This window comes from Equus asinus, chromosome 9, assembly GCF_041296235.1.
Source record: "Equus asinus isolate D_3611 breed Donkey chromosome 9, EquAss-T2T_v2, whole genome shotgun sequence".
Lineage (NCBI taxonomy): Eukaryota > Metazoa > Chordata > Mammalia > Perissodactyla > Equidae > Equus > Equus asinus.
The window spans coordinates 92,842,678-92,855,461 of record NC_091798.1 but is presented as its reverse complement, the minus strand read 5'-3'; the positions used below and the strand labels follow the sequence as shown (position 1 = coordinate 92,855,461).

At 39.3% G+C, this 12,784-nt stretch overlaps 1 protein-coding gene across 2 annotated transcripts in view; it reads left to right on the top strand.

The window, feature by feature from the left end:
- Positions 1-12,784, top strand: part of HEXB (hexosaminidase subunit beta) — a 33,238-nt gene that overhangs the window by 11,196 nt on the left and 9,258 nt on the right. For both annotated transcript variants that reach the window (XM_014830052.3, XM_070517946.1), the window contains 3 exons: positions 2,484-2,549; positions 8,058-8,104; positions 8,362-8,472. In XM_014830052.3, the coding sequence (XP_014685538.1) occupies positions 2,484-2,549; positions 8,058-8,104; positions 8,362-8,472 (224 nt within the window). The remainder of the gene's footprint in view (positions 1-2,483; positions 2,550-8,057; positions 8,105-8,361; positions 8,473-12,784) is intronic.

The window sequence follows — 12,784 nt, the reverse complement described above, 5'->3', positions numbered from 1 at the left end:
TACACCCGTTAGAATGACAAAAATATCTAAAACTAATAGCAACAAATGTTGGAGAGGTTGCAGAGAAAAAGGAACCCTCATACACTGCTGGTGGGAATGCAAACTGGTGCAGCCACTATGGAAAACAGTATGGAGATTCCTCAAAAAATTAAAAATAGAACTACCATACGATCCAGCCATCCCACTACTGGGTATCTATCCAAAGAGCTCGAAGTCAGCAATCCCAAAAGTCCTATGCACCCCAATGTTCATTGCAGCATTATTTACAATAGCCAAGACATGGAAGCAACCTAAATGCCCATCAACAGATGAATGGATAAAGAAGTTGTGGTATATACATGCAATGGAATGCTACTCAGCTGCAAAACAGAACAAAATCATCGCATTTGCAACAACATGGATGGACCTTGAGGGAATTATGTTAAGTGAAATAAGCCAGTTAGAGAAGGATAATCTCTGTATGACTCCACTCATATGAGGAATTTAAAAATGTGGACAAAGAGAACAGATTAGTGGCTACCAGGGGAGAAGTGGGGTGGGGGGGTGGGCACAAAGGGTGAAATGGTGCGCCTACAACACGAATGACAAACATTAATGTACAACTGAAATCACACGAGATTGTAACCTATCATTAACTCAATAAAAAAAAAAAAGAATAAAGAAGCTGAGTTATAACGAATAGACAGAGAGCGCTTGCTAAGATAGACTGCCGAGTTGGACAGCGGAGGCCCACTGTGTACAGTGGGATACCATTTGTACATCCACACACACAACACGCACACAGAGCAAGACTGTTATTTTCTCTTTACACGTGTTTGAAAATGCCTAGGAAGAGGCCAGGTAAGGATTTCTTCTGAGGAGAGTAGAGGGAGTTGAGTGGGCTTTTCAAAGGGGGCTTTAGCTTTATCAATGATATTTTTTTTTTAAAGGAGAATATATATTATTTGTATGTACACCCTTCAAAAATCTGTGTTGCAAAAGTACGGAAGAGGGTAAATGAAAAGTCTAAGAGGCTACTCCCACCCCACATCAGGGTTCACGCTAATCATTGTTCACCCTAATAATTTGATTTTGAAGTAACAATTGAAATTCTATAGCTTACGTGTCCATACATTTAGAAAACAAAATCTCCTTCTAACTGCTATACATTTGTGGGTTTCGCATTGAGCTGAATCAGAATCCTTTGTAACATCAGCCAGTCCTCAGCTCTTGGAAAATAATCGGCATCAAGTACATGCAATGTGTTAATGTTTTTAGCTGACTCTATGTGCTACCTATTTCTAGGAGATCTCAAAACTGTATTGTGGGAAAAAATGTTTTTTAAACAGTGACCAATGGAAGGGTGAGCTCTAGGTAGCTAAGTAAGAACTGGACACAGATGGAGAGGCACCATGCTTAGACTGTCGTCGTGGTAGCAGCACCGTTCTCAGCTGGGCCTTTAGCTGACTCATCACGGTGGTCTTCTGATGGAAAAGCCTGCGTGGTCAGAAGGCTGTCACCTGAGAGGGTCGCATGATGATTGGCTGTTGATAGAACTCTTTTCCCTACAGTATTCCCTGGGCAATATCGTGTGACGGTCTGGGTGACAGTGGTGGAGGTGGCAATGCAGCCCAGATACCTTTGAAATCATTAACCTGCAGCCCCTGAATGTCTTCACTGTGGCAAAGTCTGCATCTGTCACACTCTTTTTAGCTTTTGCTTTCTCTGTACCATGTGGGGCTTGGCTCTATCTGTGGTTGACTCCACCTCAACTCTCTCTCAAAGACTAAAATGACTCGGGGCACCCTCAGACGGAGCGCGCGTTCAAGGATTGAAAGGTTAGCCCGGTTGTGTCCAGAAGCAGCCACTGAGCCCTGTTCTAGGCAGACGTCAACCTTTTAGTGAGTGAGACAAAGCTGAATTAAGCTAAAGTGAGTTAGGAAATGAGTCTTAAGGCAGATTTAGGATGATACTAGGGGAAGGTGGGTGCAGGGCCAGCAGAGAAGCATGGAGGAGGAAGGAAGGAGTGGCGAGAACTCTGGCCTTAGGAGTGGAAGGCTGGAGTGATACCAGAGGCTTCACCGAGGGATCGTGGACACTGAGGAATGTCTGCACTTTGGACTTAAAATCTTAGTTTACTAGGCCCTACTTTGTGGAGGGGCAGTTGGGGAGAATAATTGTGCTGGAGGGAAAAATGAGGAATCGCGGAGGTGACACCCCGGTTTCTGACTTGAGCCGCTCAGCTGGCCTGAGGGTGGAGCTGTGGCTCACAGGCGCCTGGCAGGTGGGGGCGTGGAGCAGCACAGAGGGAGGAGTTCAGGTTTGGGCGCGTGGAGTTAAAGGAATCGACAGACATCTGAGTGAAGATGTGCAGGCGGCAGCTGGAGAAAGAGGTCTGCAGCTTGGGAGGAAAAACTGGCCCAGAAATTACCCATTAGATGTTTAGGAAATTTAGTGCATGTCATTGAGGGATTAACAAACAAACATTTTTCTTTTCAATACAGATAGTTTGCTTGTGAAAGGACCAGTGGCTATCCTCAAGGCTAACAGAGTTTGGGGAGTATTACGAGGTAAGTCCTGTGTAGTTTCACTGTTATCTTCTAGTAAAGAAATATTTTCAGTTGGTGCTTTAGAAAATCAAGCACAGCAAAAGTTTGCTTCCTTGGACCCTTTACAGTATGGTTTGTTAAATATATACCACTGAAAGCACAGAAGATCATTTGGCCTTTTTAAACACGCTTGAGGGTTATTACATTCACTCGCTGCTATAATTCGTGGATGTCCTTGGGACTGTCATGTTCACGAATTATCAGTGGCTCCGACCCGCTCTGATTGGGGGATCTTGCTTCATTATCACTTTTTGCTGCCTTCAGTAACAAGCATCATCTCCCTTCCCCCGTTTTATTTGTTTGTTTATTTATTCATCCTGAAGTTCTGACATATTTATTACTGAACCAACCTACTAGTGCGGAAGCATAAAAACAAAGAAAAATGATTTTCCCAGGAAAACATGTCCAACTGTCCAGATAGTGGTGATGTTTTCAGCTTGATGGGGTAAGATGCTTGTGACCTTGATACAGAGTAAACGCGAGGGCCATCTCATGTGGGATTCCTTATAGACCAGGCTTCATTCCTCTGCAGGGTCTCCTCTTGGAGTTGTACTTGATTTTATTACCAGTTTTCATCCGAATCCACTGGGGGATGGGATGGTTCTGCTTTTCATTTCTTTCTCAAGGAACTGCTTGATCCTGAGAGTCTTGTGAGAAATGGTGAGGAACAGAGTCAGCTGAACACACCACGATGGCGCAGAAAGGGAGAGCGCCCCTCCCCCACTTCAGATTCCTATGGATTTAGAAACAGCCAAGTTTCCAGGAGCAGTGTGCAAAGATGCCCCGGAGTGGTGCGAGGCAGTGGTCAGAGAGGAACCTTAAATGCTTTTCCTGTGAACTTCAGAGTCTGACCTTCAAAGTTGGGCATTGGGATATTTACTTTTGCTGTTCAAAAGCTGCTTTGACCTCCTTTTCTAGGTACATAAGATATTGTTGTACTGAGTTCCAAATAGAGGTTTAAAAAAGGAGAATAATTTTCTCTAATGTGAGCTAACCAACCAAAGTTAGAGTAATTAAAAATAAACAAGGCTTTAGATTTGACTCAGGTTGAATGCTATCTAAAATAAAATCATCATTGTTATGCTGTATGTTTCATAGTCATAACAATAATGGTACGATTATAATCTTATTTCAAATAGAGCGTGATGATATCTATAGTTACTGCAGACATAGCCGCCATCAACATCATGTAGATCAATTACATGGCATGTCCTGTGGTGGTAAGCTTGTCTTGCCTGATCTGCCTGTCTTATCTGGGATCTGTTAGGGAAAACAGAGCCTTCCTGATGTTTGCTCTGATCCACATCAAAATAAAGAACTTTGAGAGCAATCAGTGACTAGATTCTAGTCCAAGAAGTCCTTATTATCTGTCTACCATCAGACTTTCACAGTAACATGCTCAAAATGATAACTGAATGTATGGCCACCTAACAGAAAATTCCAAAGTTATTCTTCCTGGTATGGGCCTGTATTTGGGGTAAGGAGGAAGGCATAGCAAAAATGACTTGAACTTTGTTTTCTTTCCTGTTTCCTGTCTTAACTTTTTTTTTCTTTTTTGGTATAATTGACATATAACATTCTATTAGTTTCAGGTGTACAACATAATGATTCAATATTTGTATATTGCAAAATGATCCCTACAACAGTCCAGTTAACATCCGTCACCACACAGTTACAAAAAATCTTTTTTCTTGTGATGAGAACTTTTAAGTTGCTATTCTCTTAGCAACTTTTAAGTATGCAATACAATATCAATAACTATAGTCACCATGCTGTACATTCCATCCCCACGACTTATTTAAAATTTTTATAACTGGAAGTTAGTACCTTTTGACCCCCTGCACTCATTTCACTTACCCTTCATCCCCCACCTCCGGCAACCAGCAGTCTGTTCTCTGTATCTATGAGCTTGGGTTTTTTGTTTGTTTTTTTGTTTTAAGACTCCACATCTAAGTGAGGTCACATAGTATTGTCTTTCTCTCTGACTTATTTCATTTAGCTTAATGCCCTCAAGGTCCATCCGTGTTGTCACAAATGGCAAGATTTCATTCTTTTTTGTGGCTGAATAGTATTCCATTGTATACATATATCACATTTTCTTTATCCATTCATCCATCACTAGACAGGTTTTTTTCTATACCTTGGCTTTTGTAAATAATGCTGCAATGAACACAGGGGTGCATATATCTTTTTGAATTAGTGTTTTCATTTTCTTCAGATGACTACCCAGAAATGGGATTGCTAGATCATATGGTAGTTCTATTTTTAATTTTTTGAGGAAGCTCCATACTGTTTTCCAGAGTGGCTGCACCAATTTACATTCCCATCAACAGTGCACAAGGGTTCCCTTTTCTCCATATCCTCGCCAGCACTTGTTATTTCTTGTCTTTTTGATAATAGCCATTCTAACAGCAAGGTGATATCTCACTGTGGTTTTGACTTGATGATTAGTGATGTTGAGCATCTTGTCATGGACCTGTTGGCCATCTGTATATTTTCTTTGAAAAAATGTCTATTCAGATGTGCCCATTTTTTAATCAGATTTTTTTTTTGTTTTTTGCTGAGTTGTATAAGTTCTTTATATATTTTGCATATTAACCCTTTGTCAGATATATGATTTATAAATATTTTCTCCCATTTGTAGGTTGCCTTTTCATTTCATTGATGGTTTCCTCTGCAGTACAGAAACCTTTTAGTTTGATGTAATCCCACTTGTTTATTTTTGCTTTTGGTGTCAAATCAAAAAAACCGTCACTAAGACTGACGTCAAGGAGCGCACTGCCTGTGCTTTCTTCTAGGCGTTTCATGGTTTCGGGGCTTACATTCAAGTCTTTAATCCATTTTGAGTTAATTTGTGTGTATGGCGTTAGTAGACCAGTGGCATTCTTTTGCATGTTGGCTGTCCAGTTTTCCTAACTGTGTTTATTGAAGAGACTGTCCTTTCCCTGTTGTATAGTCTTGACTCCTTTGTCATAAATTAACTGACCGGATATGCATGGGTTTATTTCCAGGCTGTTTATTTGTTCCATTGATCTGTGTGTCTGTTTTTATGCCAATACCATACTGTTTTGATGATACCTTTGTCATATAGTTTGAAATCAGGGAGTATCATGCTTCCAGCTTTGTTGTTCTTTATCAGTATTGCTTTGGCTATTTGGGGTCTTTGGTGGTTCCATACAAATTTTAAGACTGTTTGTTCTATTTCTGTGAAAAAATGCCATTGGAATTTTGATATGGATTGCATTGGATCTGTAGATGGCTTTGGGTGGTATGGACATTTTAACAATATTAATTCTTCCAATCCATGAGCATGTGATATCTTTCCATTTCTTTGTGTCATCTTCAGTTTCTTTCATCAATGTTTTATAGTTTTTAGTGTAGAGGTCTTTCACCTCCTTGGTTAAATTTATTCCTAGGTATTTTACTCTTTTCGCTACAACTATAAATGGGATTGTTTTCTTGCTTTCTCTTTCTGGTAGTTTGTTATTAGTGTATAGAAACACAGTTTTGTATATTGATTTTGTGTCCTCCAACTTTACTGAACTTGTTGATTAGTTCTGTTTTTTGGTGGAGTCTTTAGGGTTTTCTGTATATATCATGTCATCTACACATAGTGACTTGACTTCTTTCTTTTGGATTTGGAGGCCTTTATTTCCTTTTCTTGCTCTGGGTAGGACTTCTATCTAATACTATTGGAATAGAAGTGGCAAGAGTGAGCATCCTTCCTGGTCTTGCACCTGATCTTAGACTAGGAAAAGCTTTCAGCTTTTCACTGTTGAGTATGATGTTGGCAGTGGGTTTGTCATAGATGGCCTTTATTATGTTGAAGTACGTTCCCTCTATAACTGCTTTGTTGAGAGAGTTTTTATCATAAATGGATGTGGAATTTTGTTAAACGCTTTTTCTGCATATTTCGAGATGATCATCTGATCTTTACCCTTCATTTTGTTAATGTGGTGTATCACGTTGGTTGATTTACAGATGTTGAACCATCCCTGCATCCCTGGAATAAATGCTACTTTATCGTGGTGTATGATCCTTTTAATGTATTGTTGAATTTGGTTTGCTAATATTTTGTTGAGGATTTTTACGTCTATTTTCATCAGGGATTTGGCCTGTAATTTTCTTTTCTTGTGATGTCCTTATCTGGTTTTGGTATCAGGGTAATGCTGGCCTTGTAAAATGAGTTTGGAAGTGTCCCCTCCTCTTCTGTTTTGTGGGAGAGTTTGATTGGTATTAATTCTTCTTTAAATGTTTGGTAGAATTCATCAGTCAAGCCTTCTGGTCCTGGACTTTTGTTTGTTGGGAAGTTTTTCTTTTGATTGATTGCGCATTTTTTTTTTTGAGGAAGATTAGCCCTGAGCTAACATCTGCTGCCAATCCTCCTCTTTTTTGCTGAGGAAGACTGGCCTTGAGCTAACATACATCCATGTGCATCTTCCTCTACTTTATATGTGGGACACCTGCCACAGCATGGCTTGCCAAGCAGTGCCATGTCCGCACCCGTGATCCGAAATGGTGAACCCCTGGCTGCTGAAGCAGAACGTATGCAGTTAACTAACCCCAGTGTCACCGGCTGGCCCCAGTTGGGAAGTTTTGATTACTGATAGAATCTCCTTGCTGGTAATCGGTCTGTTCAGATTTTCTGTTTCTTCACCATTCGGTCTTGGTAGGTATATTTCTATGAATTTATCCATGTCTTCTAAGATGTGAAATTTGTTAGCATATAATGGTCCATAGTATTCTCTTATGATCCTTTGTATTTCTGTGGCAGCATCTGTAACGTCTCCTCTTTCATTTCTGACTTTGAACTATTCTTGGGTTAAAATTTTCCCTGGATATATAGTTGTCAGCTAGAATGATGAATTTTGGTAAACTCGAGGGCTGTTGGAGGAATTGGCCTGCAATATGGTGGGAGGCCATTCACCTCCTTGGTTAAAGCAAGTGGTGGCCTGTAATATTAAGGGAACAATCCGCTTGAGTAACAATTGTTCAGGAGATAGTTTTTGCAGCCATGAGTAAAATACTGTAACTTGGGTCTCTATTTATAGTTTTATGGTAGTTTTTTGAGCCTTTTTGCCCTCTGTTAAATTTAGGTATCTTCTACAGTGCCTATAATATTTTATCATAAAAATTCTTTCTCATAATGCTATAAATTTATTAAGGAAGTGGTATTTTGTTTTATTAAATCACTCTTTTTTTGTGTGTGTTTATCATTCAAACCAAACCCAGGATATGTAAACCCAGGATTTACAATGAAGTAAAGCATGTTTTTAGATGGCAACAGGGATCTTTTAGAAATTGAACTTTTATCTTAGAAAATATGTTAGAGAGTATTGGTATAACACTATATTTAATTTTATTTGCCTTGTCTGGTTATGTTTCTATGTTTGGGTAATACAACTTTTATTCTCTCAATTTGTTATTTTATAAATTAATGCAATATATTATAAATTTTACTTTTCCTAGGTTTAGAGACCTTTAGCCAGTTAATTTACCAAGATTCTTACGGGACTGTAAGTATGATTATTATATGTTGCTAACATTGTTGGACAGACTTGACTATAAGAAAAATGTAAGCTTTTTAGCTATTTATTGCTTCTTGAAGGTTTCTTCTCCCCAAATATTTCTCTTCGCTGGTAAATGTAAATTTCCCACTTTTTTTGGTTCTAAATTAATCTTTTATCCAGTGCTTGCATAGATAGATATAGTCTTCACTGAGCTCAAGAGAAAAAATTTTAAAAGTAAATCAAAGTTTTATTTTGTCTTATAGTTTACCATCAATGAATCCAACATTGTTGATTCTCCAAGGTTTCCTCATAGAGGAATTTTAATTGATACAGCCCGACACTATCTGCCAGTAAAGACTATCCTTAAAACTCTGGTAAGAATTATTTTAACCCATCGTCTATCTGAAGATGTGTCCGTGTTGTTACTTACACTGTTGTAAGGTTGCAAGGGAATGAGCGTTTCAGGTACTAAGTGTACTCACTGGGCTCCCCCTCCCTCCCCTGGGAAGTCTATTTCCTCAGCTGAGAAGGGGAGGCTCCCCTAGGGAACCCTCTGGTTTTCACAGAGGGGGCTCAAGAAGGACAGTTGCATAGTGACATTTTGATCAAAGAAGGACCACTATACTACAGTGGTCCCTTAAGATTAGTACCTGATAGTGTTGGTGTGTAGTAGCTATCCCATCTAGGTGTGTGTAAGTACATTCTATGATGTTCACACAGTGATGAAACCGCCTAATGACACATTTCTCAGAACATATCCCCATCGTTAATTGACACATGACTGTATTTAGCCAGGATTGTTAAGAGACACAATTTTTCAGGTTTTTTTTTTTTTTTTTTTTTTTTTGCTGAGGAAGATTTGCCCTCAGCTAAGATCTGTTGCTTATCTTCCACTATTTGGTATGTGAGTCACCGTTACAGAATGGACACTTATAGACGAGTGGTGTAGGTCTGCACGTGGGAACCAAGCCTGGGCCACCCAAGTGGAACGTGCCAAACTTAACCAGTAGGCCACCAGGGTTGGCCACAAGACACAGTTTTAATACTGCCCATTGGCCCATTCTGTATACTCCTATTTGTCAAATCCTGGGTCCAGACTTTTGATTAGGAATATATGGTTACTATACTTCTAGTTAGTGTCCTTTAATTTTGTGACCTCCACTTGCTTTCTTTAAAATGGCATAGAAGGGAGTCTGGTAGCTGCTTTATTCCAAGGGAAATGTTCCAAAGGACCTTGGATGGTGGGAGTTGGGGCCAAGGTTGAACATAATTTTCTTGTCCTATGGACTTTTTATCAGTTCACCCACCATCACTGCCAATTTGCAGGGCTGGGGAAGTTTTCCTCCCATGTTTTTCTGCACCTTCAGTGGATCATTTACAAACACACCACGTTGTAAAAAAGCTATTTTTACATTCACATTAATACCCTGAATTTTTTTCTCCAAAAGACATTATTGTCACTTTTATGAAAGAAACAAATGCTTAGTATAAAAAGTTCGAACAATATAGATATGCATAAAATAGGTAGTAATCCCATAATTTCATTTACCAAAGATTGACATAAATTTCTACATCCCATTTATCTCATTTTAGACTTAAAACATGGAAGTATTAACATATGATGTGACTTTTTAAAGAACTTAAATGGGATTGTACTTTTGCTATCTTTAAAAAAACTATGTCATGGACATTTTTCTTTGAAAGACTATATAAGGTCTGTATCATCATTTCAAACAGTTGAATATTCCACTTTATATGCCATGGTACGTATTTAGCCAGTCTCATGCTGAGGGACTTCTGGGTTAATTTATCATCACAAACAGCACTGCAGAGTAAGCATTCCTTTATTTGCACACTTGTCAGGATTATTTCCGGAGGATAAATTCTTAGAAGTGAATTTCTGGGCTTAAAGATGTACACATCTTATTTATATATATATATATATATATTTTTTTTTTTTTTTGAGGAAGATTAGCCCTGAGCTAACATCTGCTGCCAATCCTCCTCTTTCTGCTGAGGAAGACTGGCCCTGAGTTGACATCCGTGCCCGTCTTCCTCTACTTTATATGTGGGACGCCTGCCACAGCATGGCTTTTTGCCAAGTGGTGCCATGTCTGCCCCCGGGATCCGAACCGGCGAACCCCGGGCTGCTGAAGCGGACCGTGCGTCCTTAAGTGCTGTGCCACCAGGCCGGCGCCCCCCCCCCCCCCATTTTAATTTTTGGTACATACTGTGAGATTGCCTTCTAGAGAGGTCATACCAATGTGTACTTGGCCAACAGTGGGGCACTCCTTTGCCATATGCTTTGCTAATCTGGTGATGAAGTATATCTCCTTGTTTTAATTTGCACTTCTTTGGTTTTTAGTGAATATAAGCCTCTTTTACTGTTTGTATTTTTTATGTTGCAAACTGCAAGTTTACTTTCAATGTCCATTTTGTCTTCTAGAATGTTAATCATTCCCTGTTGGTTGAAGAGCCCTTTAACATTGTATTTAATTACAGGGGAACCATTGATGCTTTTATGTTTGCTTGCACTGATAAATTATATTCTTATCCATTATGTATTGTTGTAAAGTTTTCTAAATCTGTTTTTTAACCTATGTTTATAGTGTCTTTTGCCTGCAGAAGTTTGTTTTTTTAATGAAGTAATATCTTTTAATCTTTTATAGTTTTTGGCCTTAGAAGTACGCTAAAAAAGGCCTCCAAAACAAGGGTATAAAAATAATCTCTCAACTTTTCCTTTAATGTTATACTTTTTCCTATTAAATTCTTGATTCGGTTAGAATTTACATTAGTGTATTTTAGGTGAAGTATGTTTTATTTTTTCCCGAATGCTTAGTCTATAGTCCCAACATCATTTTTGAGCAGTCTCTAATTTCCCTCCTGCTTTCGGTATCATGAGTAGCAAATACTAAATTCCCATAAATACACGAATCAGTTTCTGAACTCTCAGTCTGTCCTATTTACCAGTTTATCTTCTTGGGCCAGTACAGATGGTTTTAATTTCTATAAGAAGTGTGTTTTTTCATTTTGAAGTAATTTCAACCTTTACAGAAAAGTTGTAAGAAGAGTGCAAAGACCTCCTGTACACTGTTCACCCAGACATCCCAACTTTAAAACTGTATCATATTTGCCGTGTTCTCCCTATTTAAATGTATATTTTTCTAAATCATATGCAAGTTGCACATATGATGCCTCAGTACTCCTTAATATTTCCTTTTGGATTTCCTAAACAGTAGCACTTATCTCAGTAACTACAGTACTACAACCACTCCAAATCAGGAAATTGGCATACTACTACCGTCTAATCCCCAGGCCCCCTTCAGATTCCGTCAGTGGTCCGGGCAGGTCCTTTAGAAGTTCAGCATCCAGTCTGGGATCAGGGGTTGCATTTTGTCTCTCTAGCCCCCTTCAGTTTGGAACCATTTATCTTTCCTTGTCTTTCAAGACTATGACATTTCGAAGAGTTCCGGTGAGTTACTTTGTGGAATATACTCCAGCTTCTGTTTCCCACATGATTAGATTCAGGTTATACGGTTTGGGCAGGACGAAGGCAGAAATGATGCTGTGCTCTTCTGTGTGCACGTCAGGTGGCACGATGCTTTATTTATTCCATTACTGGTAACGTTAACTCTTATAACTTGGCTAAGATATCATGTGCCAGGTTTCTCCACTGTAAAAGGTAATTAGCAAGTGTTTTGTACATACTAATAAATAAGTAATTAAGTATCTTGTGGGGCAATATTTTGAGATTATGTAAAATTTCTGTTCTTCACCCAGGGTTTACCCACTAGTTTTAGGATCTGCAGATACTTCTTGCCCATATCAGTTATTACCAAGATGGCTGCCAAGTGGTAATTTTTCTGATTCCATCGTTCCTTCTATATTTATTAGTTGGCATTTTACTGTAAGGCAAAGCTTCTGTTCGCTTTAAGTATTTATTCATTATTCTTATCAGTACGTACTCAGGGATTACTATTTCATTGAGTGTGGTATAATCTGTTACTGTCCCTATTTAATAGTCAAATTGTCCCTGCATTGGCCAGCGGGAGTCCTTCTAGCTGGCTCTTGCATCTTTGGGCATCTCCTTCAGTCATTGAGTACTTTCTCACTTTTTAGCACGCGATAGTCCAGGCTTACCTTTCTTCTTTCCCTGTTCTGGAATCAGACTTTTCTCCAAGGAACGCTTTTAGCACTGAATGACACTTTGAACCCAAAATCCGGGCTGTAGGTCTAGATGTAGGCTCATTGCTTCTCGGCCCTCTCAGCCTACAGAGCTGGAAAATACATGCACGCACGTGTTTGTATGAACGTGCACACACACACCTTTACCTTTGTCTACATCTGTCTACATCGGGGGTTAGCAAACTACATCCCAAGGACCAAATCCAGTTCGTCACCTGTTTTTGCAAATGTCGCTTTACTGGACTACAGCCATGTGCATTTGTTTACATATTGTCACTCTACAACTGCAGCATCAGTTGCGACAGAAACGACACCTCACAAACCAAAATATTCACTATCTGGCTCTTTACGTAAAAAGTTTGCTGACCCCTTGGTCTTTATGAAAAACCATGAGGAACTCCCTCCTCTGATGGTGAAAATCCTGCCATTATGCTCAATATATTTACTACTTTGCACAATTCCCTCGTATGTAAGCTATTTCCCAAGCGCATCAGCAAATCT